Source organism: Ranitomeya imitator, chromosome 5, assembly GCF_032444005.1.
Source record: "Ranitomeya imitator isolate aRanImi1 chromosome 5, aRanImi1.pri, whole genome shotgun sequence".
Classification (NCBI taxonomy): domain Eukaryota; kingdom Metazoa; phylum Chordata; class Amphibia; order Anura; family Dendrobatidae; genus Ranitomeya; species Ranitomeya imitator.
In genome coordinates, this window is record NC_091286.1 from 670,253,873 (window position 1) to 670,278,411 (window position 24,539).

At 45.9% G+C, this 24,539-nt stretch overlaps 1 protein-coding gene across 2 annotated transcripts in view; it reads right to left on the reverse strand.

Annotated features, from left to right (window-relative positions):
• LOC138638743 (cytochrome P450 2C23-like) overlaps positions 1 to 24,539 on the reverse strand; it is a 761,024-nt gene that overhangs the window by 639,529 nt on the left and 96,956 nt on the right. Inside the window, exons 8-10 of one of the 2 annotated variants that reach the window (XM_069728296.1) lie at positions 23,025 to 23,209; positions 22,754 to 22,895; positions 18,420 to 19,545 (exon numbers count right to left, since the gene is read on the reverse strand). The exons of the other annotated variant lie outside the window; for it this stretch is intronic. Coding sequence (XP_069584397.1) covers positions 19,367 to 19,545; positions 22,754 to 22,895; positions 23,025 to 23,209 — 506 coding nt within the window. The 3' untranslated portion in view covers positions 18,420 to 19,366. Of the gene's footprint in view, positions 1 to 18,419; positions 19,546 to 22,753; positions 22,896 to 23,024; positions 23,210 to 24,539 lie in introns of those variants that run through there. 2 annotated transcript variants of the gene reach the window in all.

A 24,539-nucleotide genomic window follows, 5' to 3' on the forward strand; every position in this document is an offset into this window, starting at 1 on the left:
CATAGCTAGGTACTGGGTGGGCTCCTCTGCTGAGTAGCAGATAGTGGTAGTAGGTGCAAAGTATAAACTGGTCTAAATGGAGGCCAGGCCCCTGTATATTTTAACTATCATCTATCATTTCAACAAATTTGTATTGGCAGTGCTATTGAAGGATTTAACAGCACAGACTACACAGTGGTGAAGAAGGGAGAGGTAAGCATTGCGAATGGTAGAGCACAGTTCGAGCTGGGGGGGAACACTCTCTCGTGGGCAGCGGGACTGGCACAGGGCCCCTCATATTACGATGGTGTGTCTGACGTTGGTTGTGCACCACCACCGTCAGAGACACTTCATTGTACTATGAGGGACCCAGTGCCAGTGCCGTCGTCCAAGAGTGGGCACACCCACCTGTCCAGGCAAACAGCACTTTCACGGGTGCTTGCGCCAGGTGGTGACCACGGCCCTGAGGGGGGAGTCAGCCCATTTAGGAGGTATAAAAATGGCCTAAGGTGGACACTCAGCACTGGCAAATGGCGGAATTGGAGAAGTCAGTAAGAGGAGGCCAAAAGCAAGACATTTTTCAGGCAAGCTACGTGTCAGCAGGAGAAGGTGGGGCAAAATAATTTGAAATCCATGATTGGTTCAATTTATTGAAGGGTAGATCATCAACATTCTGGGTAGCCAGACGTGTCCTTTTTTCAGTCAGTAATGAACCAGCAGCACTGAAGACTCTTTCTGATAGCACACAAGAAGCACGGCAAGCGAGCTCATGTAATGTATACCAGCTCCTTAATGTGCGTCAAACTTTGCATCAGCAGACGCATTAGTGGGATGCTCATGCTTATGATGGCGTCTTCTGCACTTACCAGCCGTGTGCATTCCTCAAAACACTGAAGGACTTGACAGAGGTCTTGTAGCTTCGACCACTGCACACCAGACAACTCCATGTCTGCCATCCAACTGCCTGCCCGTGTATGTGTATCCTCCCACCAATTAATCGCAGCACGCCTCTGTTCGCACAGCCTCTGAACCATGTGCAGTGTGGAGTTCCACCTTGTTTCAATGTTGATTAATAGGCAGAGCTGGGGAAGATTCAGCAATCGCTAATGGTTCAGCATATGGCTGGAGTGTACGGGCGAACGGCGGATGTGCGAGCAAAGTCTTTGCACCTTCAGGAGCAGGGCTGGTAACTCCGGATAATTTTTGAGGAAGCACTGCACCAACAGGTTCAAGGTGTGAGCCAGGCAAGGTATGTGTTTAAGTTCTGAAAGGGCTATAGCAGCCATAAAATTCCTTCCGTTATCACTAACTACCTTGCCAGCCTCAAGATGTACACTGCCCAGCCATGACTGAGTTTGATGCTGCAAGTACTCGGCCAGTACTTCCACGGTGTGTCTGTCACCCAAACACTTCATTTTTAACACAGCCTGCTGATGCTTACCACTAGCTGTTCGATAAAGGGACACCTCGTGTGCAACAGTGGCAGCTGCGGATGGAGTGGTCGTGCGACTGCGCTCTGTGGACGAGCTTTCACTTCTGGAGGAGGAGGAGGGGTGGCGAATGCCTACAGCTAACTGTTTCCTAGACCATTGGCTAGGCAGAACTGTCCCACTATGGGTGTCCCCTGTGGACCCTGCATCCACCACATTAACCCAGTGTGCTGTGATGGACACGTAACGTCCCTGGACATGCCTACTGGTCCATGCATCTGTTGTGAGGTGCACCTTTCTACTGACTGATTGCCTCAGTGCATGGACAATGCGGTCTTTGACATGCTGGTGGAGGGCTGAGATGGCTTTTCTCGCAAAGAAGTGTCGACTGGGTAGGTCATAGCGTGGTACTGCGTAGACAATCAGGGCTTTGAAAGCTTCGCTTTCAACAACTTGGTAGGGCATCATCTCTAACGAGATTCGTCTAGCAATGTGGGTGTTCAAACCCTGTGTACGCGGATGAGAGGATGAGTACTTTCTTTTCCTAACGAGAGTCTCTTGTAGGGTGAGCTGGACTGGAGAGGTGCATATGGTGGAACTAGCGGTGGTGGTTGTGGTCAACATGGTGGATTGAGAGAGGGTTGGTGATGGTATTCTCGATGTTGGCCTACATACAGTGTTTCTTACCAATAACCTTGTGACTCCTTGACTGATTTGGCCTTGCGACGATACCTCCACATTTGCTGCTGGTGGTGTCCTAACCGGTGGGCTTACAGTGTGTGAAGCTATGTAGTTTTGCTGACTACCTTCATTCTGTGTAGGTGCACCAAAGGTACGGGACGTTTGGTAGTTAGCCATGCACTTGCAAGCCTGGACTAAGCATGCACGTTGTATTTACATTTTGAAGATTCTTCCCTCTGCTAAAGGTCTTTGAGCATTTCTTACACATAACTTTTGACTGATCATTCGGATCTTGGTTAAAAAATTGCCACACTGCACTCTTCCTACTATGGAATACCTTTTCAGGCATTGCACACTGTGCTACTTTCACCGGATGGCCACGCTGTCCTAAAACGGTTTTTGACAAATGTTTTTGGCCTGATACGGGCCTCTCAGATGACAGCTGTTGCGATGTAGATGGCTGCTGCGGATCATCCTCCTCCGCACCCTCTTCCCCCGATGGCTGCCAATCTGGGTCAACTACTGGGTCATCTATCACCTCCTCTTCAATGTCATGTGCATCTTCCCTGCGCCATCGTGTAAGGTGCTATAGCGTTCGGGACGAGGCACCATAGTATCATCAGGGTCAGATTCTGGCTCAGTACACTGCGAGGGCAATGTAGTGATCTGACTCAATGGAACAGCATTATAATCTAGCTGTGGCTGTGCATCAGTGCACTCCATGTCCGATTCATCTTGTAATGGGCAGTTAACAATTTCCCGTTCTAACCCAGGCACGATATGTGTAAAGAGCTCCATGAAGTAACCTATATTGTCGCCTGATGCATCCTTCACTTTTGGTTTGGGTGAAGGACACAAGGAAATGTCTTGTTCCTGACCGGGAGCATCCACTGACGACTTGCTGCTTTTATATTTGGAACTTTCTGAAGAGGAGGCGAAAGAGCTAGAGGCTGAGTCAGCAAGGAAAGCCAAAACTTTTTCCTGCTGCTCCGGCTTTAAAAGCCGTTTTCCTACTCCCAGATAAGGGAGCCTTTGAGGTCTTGTGTAGCTAGACGATGATGCTGGCTCAACTCCTCCAGCCTTAGGTGCTATTGTGCTTTTGCCACTACCACCAGTGTTGTGAATTCTGTGGCTGAATTCACTCCTGTGGTCACAAGTGGTACTGCAGCTTCTGAGCTTCCTCCCTCAGGTGTTCTGGTGAGCTCGTTAACTGCTTCATTACTTAACTCCGCCTGATGCTGCTATCCTTGCTCCTTCTCAATGTTTCAGTGTTGGATCTGAGCTTCTCCTGATTGTTCCTGTGACCTGCTGCTCTGTATAGCTAAGTGCTTTTTGCTTTTTTGTTGTTTTTTTTTCTGTCCAGCTTGTCTTTTGTTTTGCTGGAAGCTCTGAGACGCAAAGGGTGTACCGCCGTGCCGTTAGTTCGGCACGGTGGGTTTTTTTTGCCCCCTTTGCGTGGTTTTGCTTTAGGGTTTTTTGTAGACTGCAAAGTTCGCTTTACTGTCCTCGCTCTGTCCTAGAATATCGGGCCCCACTTTGCTGAATCTATTTCATCCCTACGTTTTGTCTTTTCATCTTACTCACAGTCATTATATGTGGGGGGCTGCCTTTTCCTTTGGGGAATTTCTCTGGGGCAAGTCAGGCCTATTTTTCTATCTTCAGGCTAGCTAGTTTCTTAGGCTGTGCCGAGTTGCCTAGGTAGTTGTTAGGCGCAATCCACAGCCGCTTTTAGTTGTGTTTAGGATAGGATCAGGTGTGCAGTCTACAGAGTTTCCACGTCTCAGAGCTCGTTCTTGTATTTTTGGGTATTTGTCAGATCACTGTGTGCGCTCTGATCGCTAAGCACACTGTGTTTCTGGATTGCCTTCATAACACCTGTCATTAGCAAACATAACAGTACAAGGAGCCCAACTAATGATTCTCAATAGAGGGAAAGAAAAAGCTCTGACATCATTTTTTTTTTTTTCTGCTCTGTGTTCACTTTTTTTTTTTTCCCCTAGACATTTGGGTGATTCTGGACACAGGTGTGGACATGGATATTCAGGGTCTATGCTCTTCAATGGATAATCTCGTTATAAATGTACAAAAAATTCAAGATACTATTGATCAGAAATCTATGTTAGAACCAAGAATTCCTATTCCTGATTTGTTTTTTGGAGATAGAACTAAGTTTCTAAGTTTCAAAAATAATTGTAAGCTATTTTTGGCCTTGAAACCTCATTCTTCTGGTAATCCTATTCAACAGGTTTTGATTATTATTTCTTTTTTGCGCGGCGACCCTCAAGACTGGGCATTTTCTCTTGCGCCAGGAGACCCTGCATTGAGTAGTGTCGATGCATTTTTCCTGGCGCTCGGATTGCTGTACGATGAGCCTAATTCAGTGGATCAGGCTGAGAAAAATTTGCTGGCTTTGTGTCAGGGTCAGGATGAGATAGAAGTATATTGTCAGAAATTTAGGAAATGGTCAGTACTCACTCAGTGGAATGAATCTGCGCTGGCAGCTTTGTTCAGAAAGGGTCTCTCTGAGGCTCTTAAGGATGTCATGGTGGGATTTCCTATGCCTGCTGGTTTGAATGAGTCTTTGTCTTTGGCCATTCAGATCGGTCGACGCTTGCGCGAGCGTAAATCTGTGCACCATTTGGTGGTACTGCCTGAGGTTAAACCTGAGCCTATGCAGTGCGATAGGACTATGACTAGAGTTGAACGGCAGGAATACAGACGTCTGAGTGGTCTGTGTTTCTACTGTGGTGATTCCACTCATGCTATTTCTGATTGTCCTAAGCGCACTAAGCGGTCCGCTAGGTCTGCCGTCATTGGTACTGTACAGTCCAAATTCCTTCTGTCCATTACCTTGATATGCTCTTTGTTGTCGTTTTCTGTCATGGCGTTTGTGGATTCGGGCGCTGCCCTGAATCTGATGGATTTGGATTATGCTAAACGTTGTGGGTTTTTCTTGGAGCCTTTGCGGTGTCCTATTCCATTGAGAGGAATTGATGCTACACCTTTGGCCAAGAATAAACCTCAATACTGGGCCCAGCTGACCATGTGCATGGCTCCTGCACATCAGGAAGTTATTCGCTTTCTGGTGTTGCATAATCTGCATGATGTGGTCGTGTTGGGGTTGCCATGGCTACAGACCCATAATCCAGTATTGGATTGGAATTCCATGTCGGTATCCAGCTGGGGTTGTCAGGGGGTACATGGTGATGTTCCATTTTTGTCGATTTCGTCATCCACCCCTTCTGAGGTCCCAGAGTTCTTGTCTGATTATCAGGATGTATTTGAAGAGCCCAAGTCCGATGCTCTACCTCCGCATAGGGATTGTGATTGTGCTATCAATTTGATTCCTGGTAGTAAATTCCCTAAAGGTCGATTATTTAATTTATCTGTGCCCGAACACGCCGCTATGCGCAGTTATGTGAAGGAATCCCTGGAGAAGGGACATATTCGCCCATCGTCATCACCACTGGGAGCAGGGTTCTTCTTTGTAGCCAAGAAGGATGGTTCGCTGAGACCGTGTATTGATTACCGCCTTCTTAATAAGATCACTGCTAAATTTCAGTATCCCTTGCCATTGTTATCTGACTTGTTTGCTCGGATTAAGGGGGCTAGTTGGTTCACTAAGATAGATCTTCGTGGTGCGTATAATCTGGTGAGAATCAGGCAAGGAGATGAATGGAAAACTGCATTCAATACGCCCGAGGGTCCTTTTGAGTATCTAGTGATGCCGTTCGGACTTGCCAATGCTCCATCTGTGTTTCAGTCTTTTATGCATGACATCTTCCGTGAGTATCTGGATAAAATCCTGATTGTTTACTTGGATGACATTTTGATCTTCTCAGATGATTGGGAGTCTCATGTGAAGCAGGTCAGAATGGTTTTTCAGGTCCTGCGTGCTAACTCTTTGTTTGTGAAGGGATCAAAGTGTCTCTTCGGTGTGCAGAAAGTTTCATTTTTGGGGTTCATCTTTACCCCTTCTACTATCGAGATGGATCCAGTTAAGGTCCAAGCCATCCAGGATTGGATTCAGCCGACATCTCTGAAAAGTCTGCAAAAGTTCCTGGGCTTTGCTAATTTTTATCGTCGCTTCATCTGTAATTTTTCTAGCATTGCCAAACCATTGACCGATTTGACCAAGAAGGGTGCTGATTTGGTTAATTGGTCTTCTGCTGCTGTGGAAGCTTTTCAGGAGTTGAAGCGTCGTTTTTGTTCTGCCCCTGTGTTGTGTCAGCCAGATGTTTCTCTTCCGTTCCAGGTCGAGGTTGATGCTTCTGAGATTGGAGCAGGGGCGGTTTTGTCACAGAGAGGTTCTGATTGCTCAGTGATGAAACCATGTGCTTTCTTTTCCAGGAAGTTTTCGCCCGCTGAGCGTAATTATGATGTGGGCAATCGAGAGTTGCTGGCCATGAAGTGGGCATTCGAGGAGTGGCGTCATTGGCTTGAAGGAGCTAAGCATCGCGTGGTGGTATTGACTGATCATAAGAACTTGACTTATCTCGAGTCTGCCAAGCGCTTGAATCCTAGACAGGCCCGTTGGTCGTTATTTTTTGCCCGCTTCGACTTTGTGATTTCGTACCTTCCGGGCTCTAAAAATGTGAAGGCGGATGTTAGGGGTCGAGTTCCCGCTTCTGCACAGGGGGAATCTCGAGCCGCCTCCGCTGCGGTCTCCCATTCTTGTCCAGCCGCAGTGGAGTCTGCTCAGCAAAGACGTCGGTCCCAGCGTCTTGCTCATCCTCACTCTGTTCTGAGAGTTACTGCTGCTTCTCCAGTCTCTGCCATTAAAGTCAATGCTGGTCAGCAGCGAGCGGACTTCCCTGGGACTAAGTCCTTGTCTGCACGTACTGAGCATGCCCAGCATAAGGTCTCCCGTTGGAGATCGAGGGTCATGTGCTCAGGCTCTGCAGCACATTCCATTGGTCCTCTTTGCAGGCCCTGGAAGGGCAAAGGTGCTGTGGCCTCTTCCTGTGCTGCTGCTATATAAACTGCGCATGACCGCACGGCCATGCGCTAGTATTATCTGACAATTGCTTATGTGTGTATGTTGTGAGTGCAAGTCGTCCTTGGAAACCCCTACCCTATTGAATGTCTGTTCGCGGAAGGTGTATGGCTGCTATCTAGCGCCCGACTTAGCCTACAGCACTAAACACACATCTCAGCGTCCTGTAGCTGTGCCTGCCAGTACGGCGCCGTGCGCCTGCCTTGCGCTTTCCATACCCGAGTCTGGGTGGTTAGTGGCGTCCGTTAGTGCGGCATCGCTTGCACTCTTGTGCACTTATATTTCTTAAGGTTCTCTACACACCCAGTTGCGGTGTTACGCCAGCAAGGGTCTAATCGGGCTTCAATCCCTTCTGGGGTTAAGTCCGCTGACCACTTGCTCGCGCACTAGTGCGGTACTGCGGTCCTGTGAATTAACAGGATCGCTTTCTTCACGCTGGGTGAGGTTTAACCCACGCGTGTATACTTTAGTGTACCGCCATATTGTCTGCAAATTGCTAGCAGCAGGTTCTCACCTGCACGGTGGACCCCGGACTGCGAACGCACCTTTATCATCTGTCTAGGTGCGTTCCGCCAGTCCTAACAGAATACTAGCGCCAGGGTCTGGCTAGTAAAAATGGCGGACGACCAGCGTTTACAGCGGTACATCCAGCAGCTGGAGGGAAGGTTGGCGGCTCTTGAGCGTACAACCTCAGCTGTGGATGTCACTGCTGTAGCTGTGCAGGCTGCAAGTGTAGCCGCAGCCAGTTTGTCCACTGCCACCCCTGCTCCAACTTTATCCCGTCTCCCACTACCTGACAAGTTTGCTGGCGACAGCAAACATTGTCGTGGATTCGTGAGTCAGTGCTCTATACATCTTGAGCTCCTGGCGTCACGTTTTCCTACGGAGCGGGCGAGAGTGGGATTTATCCTATCTCTCTTGTCGGGCAGGGCGTTGGAGTGGGCAACGCCACTCTGGGAGCGAGATGATCGTGTGGTACAGAGTGCTCCTCTCTTCTTGGACACTCTGAAGCAGGTCTTTTTAGGGCCTCGGGTTACCCACGACACCGCACTCCAATTGTTGTCCATTACACAGGGTACCTCCGTGGTCAGCCAGTTTGCCATTCAGTTCCGGACTCTAGCTTCAGAGTTAGAGTGGCCAGACAAAGTTCTTATTCCGGTGTTCTGGAGGGGACTGGCAGACCACGTGAAAGACGCCTTGGCCACTAGGGAGATACCGGCCACACTGGAGGAACTTATTTCCGTGTCTACCCGCATCGACCTCCGTTTTCACGAGCGGAGGTTGGAGCGGACCCAGTGTAGGCAGAGGTTTCGGCTGGCTCCAACTTTCGCCAGACCTCTGGAATCTCCTGTCTTGGCGTCAGATTCTCATGAGGCCATGGAGGTTTCTCGAGCGGGACCTAAATCTCTAGCCGCTCGAGTACCCGTAGTTTGTAATAACTGTCGACAACATGGACATTACGCCAATAAATGTCCGCGGCGGTCGGGAAACGATCGCGTCTAGTGGCCATTGGGGGAGGTTCACTAGACACAGCAGCATTCTCCTCCAAACTGTCCTTTAAAGGGACAATCCTGTTAGGCTCCTCCACTCTTACAGTCGACCTTTGTGTGGATTCAGGAGCAGAGGGAAGTTTCATGTCCTCTGCTTTTGCTACACGTCATGCTATACCACTGGTCATGCTCGCCAAACCAATAACGGTTAGAGTTGTGAATGGGGCAACACTCCCACTGCAAATCACGCACCAGACAGTCCCGTTATCGCTGTCCATGTCTCCTTCCCACCAGGAGATTATTTCCCTTCTTGTCCTTCCTGAGGGAATGGATGAGATTTTGCTGGGAATACCCTGGCTCCGTTTCCACTCGCCACATATTGAGTGGTCCTCAGGGAAAATATTGGGCTGGAGTAAGTCATGTTTGGGCAGATGTGTGAGTGAGTGTGTACAGGTCTCTACTACCCAGGTACCCGCAGATCTCTCGTCGCTTCCCAGGTATTATTGGTGTTATGCAGACGTGTTCTCTAAAAAGGCTGCTGAGACTCTACCGCCCCATCGCCCTTACGACTGTCCTATCGACCTCTTGCCGGGAGCTGAACCTCCTAGGGGAAGGGTATATCCCCTCTCTCTCCCTGAGACGGAGGCTATGTCTCAATACATTCAGGAGAATTTAGCAAGAGGATTTATAAGGAAGTCAGTGTCTCCGGCAGGGGCGGGATTCTTCTTCGTGCAGAAGAAGAACGGAGAGTTACGTCCTTGCATCGATTACAGGGGTCTCAATGCTATCACCATTAAGAATAAATACCCGTTGCCCCTGATATCGGAGCTCTTTGACAGGTTAAGGGGAGCTAAAATATTCACCAAGTTAGATCTGCGGGGTGCCTACAATCTGATTCGTATCCGTGAGGGGGACGAGTGGAAGACGGCTTTCAATACCAGGGATGGGCACTATGAGTACCTGGTGATGCCTTTCGGGCTCTGTAATGCCCCAGCCGTTTTTCAGGACTTCGTCAACGATATCTTCCGGGATATGCTTTCTACCTCGGTCGTAGTCTATCTGGATGATATTCTCATCTTTTCTCCAGATATTGACTCCCACCGGAGAGATGTTGGCAGAGTCTTCGAACTCTTACGGGCAAATTCCTTGTATGCAAAGTTGGAGAAGTGTGTGTTTGAACAGGAGTCCTTGCCTTTCCTGGGCTATATTGTCTCGGCCCAGGGATTGGCTATGGATCCTGCCAAACTACAAGCAGTGATGGACTGGCAGGAACCCCATTCTCTTAAAGCGGTGCAGCGCTTTATGGGGTTCATAAATTACTATCGCCAGTTCATTCCCCACTTTTCAACTTTGGTAGCTCCCTTGGTATCCCTCACCAAGAAGGGAGCGAATCCCAAATTGTGGTCCGAAGGGGTCTCCAAGGCCTTCTCTTCTATAAAGACCCATTTTGCCAGCGCTCCTATCTTACATCGTCCCGATGTGGGTAAGCCATTCCTTTTGGAAGTGGATGCCTCATCCGTTGGTGCTGGAGCAGTCCTCTATCAAAAGGATGCTCAGGGTCGGAAGCATCCATGCTTCTTTTTCTCTAAGACCTTCACACCAGCGGAGAGAAATTACTCCATCGGGGATAGAGAGTTGTTGGCAATGAAGTTGGCCTTTTCTGAGTGGAGACATCTCTTGGAGGGTGCCCGATTCCCATTCCAGGTTTTCACGGATCACAAGAATTTGGTCTATTTACAAACAGCCCAGCGGCTGAATTCTCGTCAGGCCAGATGGTCCTTGTTTTTCTCCCGGTTCCACTTTACCCTACATTATCTCGCCGGGGAGAAGAACATTCGTGCCGACGCTCTCTCTCGCTCCTTCGTGTCAGCTGAGGAGGAGGAGGACGAGCCTCGGCTCATTGTCCCTTTGGAGAGTCTGAGAACTGTAGCTCCGGTTTCGCTGGAGTCTGTGCCCCCGGGCAAGACTTTTGTTCCCATCAATTTGCGTCCGGAGGTTCTCTCTTGGGCCCATTCGTCCAGAGTGGGTGGACACTTTGGGGCTAAAAGGACCTCTGAGCTACTGGCGAGGACGTACTGGTGGCCACATATGGTTCGTGACGTCGGAGACTACGTTCGGGCATGTGTCTCTTGTGCCAAGAATAAGTCTTCCCGACAACAGCCAGCTGGTTTGTTATACCCTCTGCCGGTGGCAGACAGGCCCTGGGAAATGGTCGGGATGGATTTTGTTGTGGGTTTGCCCAAGTCTCGTGGCTGTACCATTATTTGGGTAATCACCGACCATTTTTCTAAAATGGTGCATTTGGTGCCACTTCCCCGGTTACCTTCTGCACGGGCCTTGGCAGCGTTGTTTGTCAAACACATCTTTCGTCTTCACGGTATGCCAGACAAAATTGTCAGTGACCGAGGTCCCCAGTTTGCGTCTCGGTTCTGGAGAGAGCTTTGTCGTCTTCTCAGTATCGAGTTGAATCTCTCTTCGGCTTATCATCCCGAGACGAATGGGTTGGTAGAGAGAGCCAACCAGACCTTGGTCACATATCTGCGACATTTTGTTTCTGCTAAGCAGGATGACTGGGCATCTTTGCTACCGTGGGCGGAGTTTGCTCTTAACAATGCTGTCGCTGATTCCACTGGACAGACTCCATTCCTCCTTAACTATGGTCAGCATCCGAGGGTACCTGTGCCCATGCCCGTGTCTTCCGCCGATTCCAGGGTGGCAGACTGGGCTGTGGAGGCACGGGACATTTGGGATCGCACTCAGGATGCTATTCAGGCTTCCAAGGAGAGAATGAGGTCCTCCGCCGATGCACATCGGCGCCCCGCTCCAACCTTTGCTCCTGGCGACTTACTGTGGCTCTCCGCCCGTAACATCAGGCTGCGAGTTGAGTCCACCAAGTTTGCACCTCGCTACTTAGGTCCTTTTAAGGTCCTCGAACAGGTTAATCCTGTGGTTTACCGTCTGGCCCTTCCTCCACGCCTGGGTATCACCGACACCTTTCACGTGTCCCTCCTTAAGCCCGTCTACATGTCCCGGTTTTCTGAGTCATCTACTGAGACGTCGGGTTCATCTACGGACGATTACGAGGTGAACGCGATCTTGGGGTACAAGGTGGTTCGTGGCAAAAAATTTTATTTAGTGGACTGGAGGGGTTACGGCCCTGAGGATAGATCCTGGGAGCCTGCTGAGCACATTCGGGCTCCGCAGCTCATTGCTGCCTTCGAACGTAGCGAGGCCCAAGGAGGGGGGGGCCCTAGGAGGGGGGGTAATGTTAGGGGTCGAGTTCCCGCTTCTGCACAGGGGGAATCTCGAGCCGCCTCCGCTGCGGTCTCCCATTCTTGTCCAGCCGCAGTGGAGTCTGCTCAGCAAAGACGTCGGTCCCAGCGTCTTGCTCATCCTCACTCTGTTCTGAGAGTTACTGCTGCTTCTCCAGTCTCTGCCATTAAAGTCAATGCTGGTCAGCAGCGAGCGGACTTCCCTGGGACTAAGTCCTTGTCTGCACGTACTGAGCATGCCCAGCATAAGGTCTCCCGTTGGAGATCGAGGGTCATGTGCTCAGGCTCTGCAGCACATTCCATTGGTCCTCTTTGCAGGCCCTGGAAGGGCAAAGGTGCTGTGGCCTCTTCCTGTGCTGCTGCTATATAAACTGCGCATGACCGCACGGCCATGCGCTAGTATTATCTGACAATTGCTTATGTGTGTATGTTGTGAGTGCAAGTCGTCCTTGGAAACCCCTACCCTATTGAATGTCTGTTCGCGGAAGGTGTATGGCTGCTATCTAGCGCCCGACTTAGCCTACAGCACTAAACACACATCTCAGCGTCCTGTAGCTGTGCCTGCCAGTACGGCGCCGTGCGCCTGCCTTGCGCTTTCCATACCCGAGTCTGGGTGGTTAGTGGCGTCCGTTAGTGCGGCATCGCTTGCACTCTTGTGCACTTATATTTCTTAAGGTTCTCTACACACCCAGTTGCGGTGTTACGCCAGCAAGGGTCTAATCGGGCTTCAATCCCTTCTGGGGTTAAGTCCGCTGACCACTTGCTCGCGCACTAGTGCGGTACTGCGGTCCTGTGAATTAACAGGATCGCTTTCTTCACGCTGGGTGAGGTTTAACCCACGCGTGTATACTTTAGTGTACCGCCATATTGTCTGCAAATTGCTAGCAGCAGGTTCTCACCTGCACGGTGGACCCCGGACTGCGAACGCACCTTTATCATCTGTCTAGGTGCGTTCCGCCAGTCCTAACAGCGGATGCTTTGTCTAGGAGTTTTGTGCCCGACTCTCCGGGTTTATCTGAGCCAGCGGGTATCCTCAAGGAAGGAGTCATTGTGTCTGCCATCTCCCCTGATTTGCGGCGGGTGCTGCAAAAATTTCAGGCGAATAAACCTGATCGTTGTCCAGCAGAGAAACTGTTCGTCCCTGATAGGTGGACTAATAAACTTATCTCTGAACTTCATTGTTCGGTGTTGGCTGGTCATCCTGGAATCTTTGGTACCAGAGAGTTAGTGGCTAGATCCTTCTGGTGGCCATCTCTGTCACGGGATGTACGTACTTTTGTGCAGTCCTGTGGGATTTGTGCTAGGGCTAAGCCCTGCTGTTCTCGTGCCAGTGGGTTGCTTTGGCCCTTGCCGGTCCCAAAGAGGCCTTGGACACATATTTCGATGGATTTCATTTCTGACCTTCCCGTTTCTCAAAAGATGTCAGTCATTTGGGTGGTCTGTGATCGCTTTTCTAAAATGGTCCATCTGGTGCCCTTGGCTAAATTGCCTTCCTCCTCTGATTTGGTACCTTTGTTCTTTCAGCATGTGGTTCGGTTGCATGGCATTCCTGAGAATATTGTTTCTGACCGAGGTTCCCAGTTTGTTTCAAGGTTTTGGCGAGCCTTTTGTGGTAGGATGGGCATTGACCTATCCTTTTCCTCGGCTTTCCATCCTCAGACTAATGGCCAGACCGAACGAACCAATCAGACCTTGGAAACATATCTGAGATGTTTTGTTTCTGCAGACCAGGATGATTGGGTGTCCTTTTTGCCGTTGGCTGAGTTCGCCCTTAATAATCGGGCCAGCTCGGCTACCTTGGTTTCTCCATTTTTTTGCAATTCTGGGTTCCATCCTCGTTTCTCTTCAGGACAGGTTGAGTCTTCGGACTGTCCTGGTGTGGATTCTGTGGTGGATAGGTTGCAGCAGATCTGGACTCAGGTAGTGGACAATTTGATCTTGTCCCAGGAAAAAGCTCAACTTTTCGCTAATCGCAGACGCCGTGTGGGTCCCCGACTTCGTGTTGGGGATCTGGTTTGGTTATCTTCTCGTCATATTCCTATGAAGGTTTCCTCTCCTAAATTTAAACCTCGTTTTATTGGTCCGTATAGGATTTCTGAGGTTCTCAATCCTGTGTCTTTTCGTTTGACCCTCCCAGACTCCTTTTCCATACATAATGTATTCCATAGGTCGTTGTTGCGGAGATACGTGGCACCTATGGTTCCATCTGTTGAGCCTCCTGCCCCGGTTTTGGTGGAGGGGGAATTGGAGTATATTGTGGAAAAGATTTTGGATTCTCGTGTTTCTAGACGGAAACTCCAGTATCTGGTTAAATGGAAGGGTTATGCTCAGGAAGATAATTCCTGGGTTTTTGCCTCTGATGTTCATGCTTCCGATCTTGTTCGTGCCTTTCATGCGGCTCATCCTGGTCGGCCTGGGGGCTCTGGTGAGGGTTCGGTGACCCCTCCTCAAGGGGGGGGTACTGTTGTGAATTCTGTGGCTGAATTCACTCCTGTGGTCACAAGTGGTACTGCAGCTTCTGAGCTTCCTCCCTCAGGTGTTCTGGTGAGCTCGTTAACTGCTTCATTACTTAACTCCGCCTGATGCTGCTATCCTTGCTCCTTCTCAATGTTTCAGTGTTGGATCTGAGCTTCTCCTGATTGTTCCTGTGACCTGCTGCTCTGTATAGCTAAGTGCTTTTTGCTTTTTTGTTGTTTTTTTTTCTGTCCAGCTTGTCTTTTGTTTTGCTGGAAGCTCTGAGACGCAAAGGGTGTACCGCCGTGCCGTTAGTTCGGCACGGTGGGTTTTTTTTGCCCCCTTTGCGTGGTTTTGCTTTAGGGTTTTTTGTAGACTGCAAAGTTCGCTTTACTGTCCTCGCTCTGTCCTAGAATATCGGGCCCAACTTTGCTGAATCTATTTCATCCCTACATTTTGTCTTTTCATCTTACTCACAGTCATTATATGTGGGGGGCTGCCTTTTCCTTTGGGGAATTTCTCTGGGGCAAGTCAGGCCTATTTTTCTATCTTCAGGCTAGCTAGTTTCTTAGGCTGTGCCGAGTTGCCTAGGTAGTTGTTAGGCGCAATCCACAGCCGCTTTTAGTTGTGTTTAGGATAGGATCAGGTGTGCAGTCTACAGAGTTTCCACGTCTCAGAGCTCGTTCTTGTATTTTTGGGTATTTGTCAGATCACTGTGTGCGCTCTGATCGCTAAGCACACTGTGTTTCTGGATTGCCTTCATAACACCTGTCATTAGCAAACATAACACACCAGATGCACCACCACCACCATCAGTACCAGCTGGCAATGACGCCCACGGCCTCTTCCACCTGACTTCCTCATTTTTTGGAAAATCTAACCAAAATAACAACTGTTATATGGTACTGTAAAACAAGGTAGAAGGTGAATATAAACGTGTTGAGATTTTAAATCTCCCTTTTTTTTGGGGGGGAGACTGAACAAAAAATCAGGCCCTGTGCAAAAACAATACAATGTAAGTGGCTGATAGTGGCTGGCTGATATACGACAAACTAACAGGACAGAAGTATATCCACTTTGTGAGAATTTGAATCTGCCTTTTTTTGGTGGGAGACTGAACCACAACTTAGGCCCAGTGTATATAACAATGCTATCTAAGTGGCAGAAAGTGGCTGGCTGACATACACCAAACTAATAGGACTGCAGTAGATCCACTTTGTGAGAATTTGAAACGCCCTTTTTTTAGGGGAGACTGACCCAAAACTCAGGCCCAGTGTATAAAACAACGCAATCTAAGTGGCAGAAAGTTGCTGGAAGATATATGAAAAAATAGAAGGACTGTAGTACAGTTTTAATCTCCCTACAATGATCTCAGGAAAAGTATGGCAGCAATAAAAATGACTGCTGCACACAAAGGTGTGGACAAATAAACAAGATAACTGTGCAGAAAGGAGCAACAGGATTTTTGCTTTTAAAAAAGCAGTTGGTTTGCACAGCGGCGAGCAAACAGCAATGCAGCTATCAGGGAGCCTTATAAGGCAGCCTAATAAGCTACAGAGCTGATGCACAAAAATATCATTCTTAGGAATGAGCGCGTTAATGGCCTTCGATGACGTCGCGGCTTGTGATTGGTCACATGAGCGGTCACATGACCGCTCAGCGACCAATCACAAGCCGCGACGTCAACGAAGGTCCTTATCGCGCTCATTTTTAGGAAGGGAAGCATGGCGGTTGCAGCGGTGACAACCAGGGCGCGTGCGAGGGTAAGTATATCAACATTTTTTATTTTTATTCTTTATTTTACACATGAATCTTAATCCCGATACCGATTCCCGATATCACAAAAATATCGGAACTCGGTATCGGAATTCCGATACAGCAAATATCGGCCGATACCCGATACTTGCGGTATCGGAATGCTCAACACTAGTCTCGACACATATGGATTGACATGAAGGGTTGAATGATGATATAACACATACAAAGACATGGTCAGAGCTGGAAATGCCCAATGAAGAGAATAATGAAGCTGAAGCTTAGGGGGCGAGCGGAGGACCATCAGGAAGCTTGGGTGGTAAGTGCAGATGAGTGGTGAAGCAAGTATGATAATTATTTATGATATCACCCGTGTATTACACTTTATTATAAGTTGAGGGTTTCTTCACCCTAAACAGCTTCTTTCCAACAGAATCAAATATATTCAATGTAAATTGAATTTCCTGGTAAAATTTGAGCACAGTTTGAATTATATCAAATTTCTAAATTTGTCTAAATTCCTACATTTCTTTTCATTTTGGGGCAATAAGTCATATTTTTGCTTTTTACTGTTCAGTAACATTCCTGAAAAGGCTGATGAGCTGCAATGTCAGACAAAGCCTACAGAGAAGAGAGCACCAGAGAAATGGTAAAAAAAAAAATGATATCCTCGAGCTGTAGCCCAAAAATATATAAAATGTAAGATTAAGGCGTTAAGCTGAACCTAGCTGGTCTGTTTTTCCTATGTCTATTGATCTCTTTTGGTGAATTGCTACTACAGATTTTAATGTGATCAATAAACCTAGACATTACGGGGCTACCGCTGAAGGATGTAAATTTTTTTACCATTTTTCTCCATCCTGAGACTGGGACAGCTCCATGCACTGGCTTACAGATGAAAACTGCTAATCAACGTTTGGTAAACTGACTATTCCTGTACCCCTTATTCCCCTCTGTTCTTTAAGTATTGGCACCAGAGAAAAACTTCAAAAGTCAAAATGTCAAAGGTTCGCTATATTTTTTGTGGGATAATCAGGCTTATTACAACCTGTCATGTCCCACAACTTGGGAATCATACAGTATTGTATTGCGATTGTATTGTTGCTGTTACAATAGTATGAAATCAGGTTTGCCTTTTACAAGTTTGTTCTGTCTCTCTCCCTGTAACTCCGCTCTGATGTACTCTACATACTTGGGTATAAGCTGACTCGAGTATAAGCCGAGGCACCTAATTTTGCCATGAGAAACTGGGTAAGCTTATTGACTCGAGTATAAGATGGGTCTGCATTGTCATGTCATCACTGTCCTGGTATGCATGGCTCTCCCATCCTGTCCTGGTATGCATGGCTCTTCCATCATGTCCTGGTATGCATGGCTCTTCTTCCTGTCCTGGCATGCATGGCTCCCTCATCCTGTCCTGGTATGCATTGCTCCCCCATCATGTCCTGGTATGCATGGCTCTCCCATCATGTCCTGGTATGCATGGCTCTCCCTTCCTGTCCTGGTATGCTTGGCTCCTTGTCCCCTCTCCTTGTATGAATGGTTCCTATTTAAAAAAAATATATATATCCTACTCACCTTTCACACGCCCTTGCAGCATTTCGTTGGTCCTGGCGCCAGCTACTCTTCCGGTGCCGAGCAATCACATGGCCCCACTCATTAAGGTAATGAATATTCCCTCCACGCCTATAAGAGTGGATAGGTGTGCATATTCTTTACCTTAATGAGCGGGGCCATGTGATCGCTAGGCACAAGAAAAGCTGCCGTCGCCGAGACCATCGAGATGCTGCGAGGGCGCTAGAACCTATGAGATGCTGCGAGGGCATGCAGGAGGGTGAGTAGGATGTCTTCTGGAAGCTGGCAGTTGCGGGTACGCTGTACGAGAAATGAATATTCATTTCACTTTAGCAGCTGCACAGGCTTTAGCCACAGCCGCCGGCTCCTGCCTCTGTCCCCCGCCGCTCCCCCTCCCCCGCAGGCTTTCTTGGACAATTGATTGGTGTATAAGCCGAGGGGGGTGTTTTCAGCACAAAAAAATGTGATGAAAAACTCGGCTAATACACAAGTATATACTCCTATGTTAGTGTATGTCTGCCATATTCGTTTGATGCTCATCTCTGTATATCTCTGGTTCAGAATAGTCTTTTTATCTACTGCAATTGTGCATATCTACAAGAATTCAGCTTGAAAATAAACCTTCTGAAATTTTCATACATGCCTCTGCAGTCGAGTTTAAGCTATCTGACGTTTCCTTCATATGACTACTGGTTCAGTACAGACATTCAGAGAAATACGTTCTTAAGAGCCACATACTTTCGGCCTAGTTATGTAGTCAGAATAAATGACATTCATTAGAAATAATAGAGTTTAATAATTTTATTGCAAGGTTTTTTTAAACATTTCTAATATCTTCTCGGCATCCAGATTCACTTCCAGTGGGAGCAATTTAGTATGTCACTATTTATTACAGATCAGGCGATCGATTTGAAGCAAATCAAATTTGCTTGGAAGTTTTATCCAAAATTTGAAATTATATTATTTGTGGATTCTATTCACTGCAATGGGACAAATGCTAACTCTTAATTTGCTGTAATAATTTTAAAGCATGGAATGAGTGAAGAAAAATATATTTAAAGTGTATAGATAATGCTCACTTCTTGGCAGCCTAAAACTTTCGAGCCGTACAGCTCACTCTGGCTCCAGTGTCTCCACCGGGTGGGCTCTGGTACAGACTTAGCCTCACAATCACAACATCATGGCATCGGGTGATGAAGCATGTCCTGATGCATCATCAGGCCTACTCAGTACCCTGAGACATCATGATATTATGAGGCCTAATCCACAACCGAGGCACTGAAGAGCGACTAGTGCCAGAGGGAGTTGAACAGGTGGAAAAGCTATTTTTTAACCTTGCATTTATTAAGCTTTGTGGTCTGCCAATATCTCCGGAGTAACATTTCTAATTTTGATTTTCATGAAATAGATTTCGCATGAATCAAATTTCATAAAAATCACGCAGATCTGCCGAATCTTAATTTTCCCTCTCGTCCTGTAGTTAACTATTCATAAGACTAACCCTAAATTGCACATTCCCCAATAGCATGACATGGCTGCCTACTAGGCAGCTGAATTTTCCTCTTATGAAAGACGGCAAAGGCTGAAGTGAGGATCAACATTTAAGCCTCCATTGTCCTTTAACAATTAGCGAATCATTTTTCTTAGACTTGCTTATTTTTAGCCCTAATATTTATAGAAAGAGTCTTCAACTTGAAGGGCAACTATAAATTGGCTATAGATGCACACTATGTCTTATCCGCGAGGGATTGCACACATTTCATAGGGTTTTGGAGAATTAATAATTCCCAATGCAGGTGAAAGGTCTAGCTTTGCCCCTGATGGAGCCTTGAATGTGAAGTTCTGGAGCAGGGTTGTGAAGAACAGGAACATTTCCATTTTTGCTAAGTTCTCTCCGGCACAACTTCTTTTACCTGTATAAGAAAAAAAAAAATAGAAAAAAAACACATTTCCAGTGATCAGCCATATTGATCATGCATGTTATAGAGCAAGGAAAAACTAGCTTTATTTTTTTTCCAGAAAACCATAAATCAAAATGGTATACAATGTAATTGAAAGAGTTACTAATATTTTGGAAGATTTTTTTAGAACCTTTAATTCTGAGCAGATACGTTGGAGTTTGAGTACCTGGTTAGAGGTGATGAGAATTTATTAGCAGGGTTATCTGTGGTGAGTGGACAGGAGACATTTAAACGTCCTCCTACCTTCCTCCATCTGCAGCTGTTGAATAGCCGGCCTAGTGCAATGTCACTAGACACGGCTAATCAATAAATAAACCAGAGATGCCGTCAGGTAAGAGGTTGTTAGCAGGGAACATGTATGGCGGCAAAGGATTATTGATGCAAATCGATCTACACCATCTCTAATCTTGAGACACTCACTGTTCTCTGAAAACTAGGCTTTTGGAAGATTATATATATGTATATTAGGACTTTTAACTCTGAGAAGTTCGGTCAAGGGCCACAGCTCAGGAGTCATGTGCGTGTATCCTCTAAATAGTGGAGCATGGATGCTGTAGAAAGCCTATACTTCCTACTGCATCTATACGCCGCTGTGGTGTGTGCACTCAGGCAAGAGTTGAATGCATCCGGTCTCACAATAAACGGCTCTCATGTGTCGACTTGAAACTAAAGAGCCTGAAATATTCTAACAATAATAATACAGTTGAAACCAGAAGTTTTACATTTACGATGTAAAAATACATGTGAATACATGTAAAAAAAACATCTGCATGTTTTTCTCAATTCCTGACATGAAATCAGAATAAACCTTTTCCATTTTAGGTCAATTATGATTACCATAATTATTATTTTTTCCAAATGCCAGAATAATGAATGAGAGAGAATATTTTAAGGTCATTTTTTTTACTTATTGCAAAGTCAAAAGTTTATATACATTTCATTAGTATTTGGTACCATTGCCCTTAAACTGAATGACTTGGGTGAAACGTTTGGGGAATCCTTCTACAAGCTTCTCACAATGGTTGGTCAGAATTTGGGCCCGTTCCTCCAGACAAAACTGGTGTAACTGATCCAGGTTTGTAGGTGGCATTGCTCTAACCGGCCTTTTCAGCTTTGCCCCTACATTTTCAATAGGATTGCGATCAGGGCCGCTCCAAAACATTGACTTTGTTATCCTCAAGCCACTTTGTTATCAATTTGCTGTATGCTTCGGGTCATTGTCCATTTGGAAGAACGTTTTCCACCCAAGCTTTAACTTCCTGGATGATATCTTGGAATGTTGCTTCAGTATTGCCACATAATCTTCTTTTCTCATGATGACATCTATTTTATGAAGTGCATCAGTCCAACCTGCAGCAAAACAACCCCACAACATGATGCTGTCCACCTCCGTGTTTCACAGTTGGGATGGTGTTCTTAGGATTACAAGCTTCTTCTTTTTTCCTCCAAATATAAAGATGGTCATTATGCCCCAAAATTAACATTTTAGCTTCATCAGACCATAGAGCATGTTTTAAAAAATTAGGTTTTTTGTTCCAGTGTGCATTTGCAAACATTAATCTGTTTTTTTTAGGTTTCTTTTGGAGTAATGGCTTCTTCCCGGCAGAGTGGCATTTCAGCCCATGTTGATACAGTACTCATTTCACTGTGGATATTGACACAATCTTTCCAGCTTCCGCTATCATCTTCACAAGGTCTTTTGCTTTTGTCTTTGGATTGATATGAACATATCGGACCAAATCACGTCCATCTCTGGGACACAGAACTCATCTCCTTCCTGACTGGTATGATGGGTGGACATTCCTATCTTGTTTGTATTTGCATATAATTGTTTGTACAGATGAACGGGGCACCTTCAGGTATTTTGCAATTGTACCCAAGGATGAGACAAAATTGTGCAAGTCCACAATTCTCCTTCTGATCTCTTGGCTGATTTCTTGAGAATTTACCATGATGATATACAAAGAAGCAGTGTGTTTCAGATGTGCATTATAATACATCCACAGGTGTGTCTCTGATCAGAAGCTTACAATCACGTGACATCATCATATCGGCAGTCCAGAATTGTTTAAAGGCATAGTAATCTTAGTGTATGTATTTTTTGACTTTGCAGTAAGTATTAAAAATGCCTTAAACCATTCTCTCTCTCTCATTATTCTGGCATTTGGCAAATATTAATAATTATGATAGTCCTAATTGACCTAAAACGGGAAAGGTTTATTCTGATTTCATGTAAGATATTGACAATTACAAGCATATATTTCTTTTTATTTAGTGTATGTAAACTTCAGGTTTCCACTGTATATACCGTATTTTGCGGAGTATAAGACGCACCCCACATTTTGGGGAAGGGGGGAAATAGAAAAGAATGTTTAATAAATTGGTGGTGCATTTTAAAATCCATTTTTACAGTAGATCACCCTGGGTAATAGGAGACAGCTCGGGTGGAGGGTCCAAGGAGGTAAGGTCGCTGTTGCCGGAAGCTGGCAGCTGCGGCTGGTGTGGTTTGATGCTACGAGCCCCAAGCTGGGAGGAGGGTATGTTTAGCGGTGCAAGGATTTGGAGACCATCAGGCTTCCAGAAATAATTTGTAAAGCGCTGCGGAATATGTTGGCGCTATATAAATAAAATTATTATTATTATTAATATTTTTTCTACGTCATATTTATTCTAGGCCTAGATGCCTATCCATTTTACAACTTGATTGGATACCTATCTCAAGATATCAAAAACAGCTCATAATGCTTATATATTTTAATATTTGGTATTTGTTATTTTGGCATTATAATGCTTTCCATCCACTGTTATTAGACTTTTCTTCCAAAGTTATATATTGTGGCCCATTTTCCTTGTCCTCTGTGTATAAGAACTTTCTTGCAGGGGGTTCTTGAGTTTATTTTGTCTTTGGGAGTATACATAGCACAGAGGTATATGCCTGTTTTTGGTTTTCGTATATACTTTAGAAACTGTTTGATTGAAACCGCTGATGCTGCTGTGATCACAGAACTAACATCAAGATGAAAATCAAAAATTCAGTACAGAATCAGCACGCAAAATTATGTTTAACCCAAGGCAAATTTTGTGGTACAGGTTCTACAGTTCGCTTTACGTTACATAAATGTATGCTGCCATTAAAAGGGAATGAAAGAAAAAGAGTTACCTAATGAGAAGGGAATGAAGGCTTCGTTCTTCTTAAATTTTCCTTCTGAGTCGAGAAAGTGCCCAGGATAAAACTCTTCTGGCTTCTCAAAATAATCTTTATCTCTAAGAGCAGAGTGAAGTAATGGAATGACAGTTGTGCCCTGGGGAAGCACAAAGTAATATAAATTACCATAAAAATACAATATATAAATATACAGAAATTATTAAAATATTCAATGGAAAACACACACACAAAGTCCAGGCTTAAGTTATAAAAGAAGTCTCTTAACCTTTGGAAGATTATAACCCTTGAATGTGATGTCCGTAGTTGTGGCATGTGGGAGGCTTCCAGGTACGATGTCCCCAAATCTTTGAATTTCATGAATGACAGCATCAGTATATGGCATTTCCTTTCTATGTTCTACTTGAGGTTGAGCAGATCCAATAACATTTTCAATTTCATTTTGCACTTTTTCTAAAAGGTGAAAATAGTATCTATTGTGAGTTACAAAGCAAATTGTAAAATAAAGTACAAGTTCAATATATGTTGGACCTGTAAAACAAATTCTTCATTTTCACATTCGTTAAATGGGTGTTGCCATCTCCAAGATCCTATCCCAATAAGTAGTAGGTAAAATAATATTAGTAAAAACCTCCAATCGAATTGTAGTGTAGTTCTCATGATTAGCTATGTCACTTACCCCTTGTGCAGGGCATTACAGTAGGTTAGGTATCCATGGCTACAACAATTCATGTACAGTCATGGCCAAAAGTTTTGAGAATGACACCAAAATTATATTTTCACATGATCTGCTGCCCTCTGGTTTTTATTAGTGTTTGTCTGATGTTTATATCACATACAGAAATATAACTGCAATCATATTATGAGTACCAATAGGTTATATTGACAGAATGAGTTGATGCAGCAAGTCAATATTTGCAGTGTTGACCCTTCTTCTTCAAGACCTCTGCAATTCTCCCTGGCATGCTCTCAATCAACTTCTGGACCAAATCCTGACTGATAGCAGTCCATTCTTGCATAATCAGTGCTTGCATTTTGCCAGAATTTGTTGGTTTTTGTTTGTCCACCCGTCTCTTGATGATTGACCACAAGTTCTCAATGGGATTAAGATCTGGGGATTTTCCAGGCGATGGACCCAAAAATCTCTATGTTTTGTTCCATGAGCCGTTTAGTTATCACTAGGGTTGAGCGAAACGGGTCGGCCATTTTCAGAAGTCGCCGACTTTTGGCAAAGTCGGGTTTCATGAAACTGTGTGGGGTTGGCCATGAGGTCGGCAATCTTCTGAATCTGGTATCGGAATTCCGATACCGAGTTCTGATAAGTTTGCAATATCGGAAATCGGTATCGGAATCCATATTTAAGTGTAAAATAAAGAATTAAAATAAAAAATATTGCTATACTTACCCTCTGACGCGCCCTGGTACTAACCGGCAGCCTTCCTTCCTTAGAATCAGCGCGTGAAGGACCTTAGATGACATCGCAGCTTGTGATTGGTCGCGCGACCGCCCATGTGACCGCTCACGCGACCAATCACAAGCCGCGACGTCACCGAAGGTCTTTCAAGCACTGATTCTTAGGAAGGAATGCTGCCGGAAAGAAGCAGGGCGCGTCCGAGGGTGAGTATATACCTAATAGGAATGGTTTCAGGATGCTTTACAGTTGGCATGAGACAAGACTGGTGGTATCGCTCACCTCTTTTTCTCCGAATAAGCTGTTTTCCAGATGTCCCAAACAATCGAAAAGGGGATTCATCAGAGAAAATGACTTTGCCCCAGTCCTCAG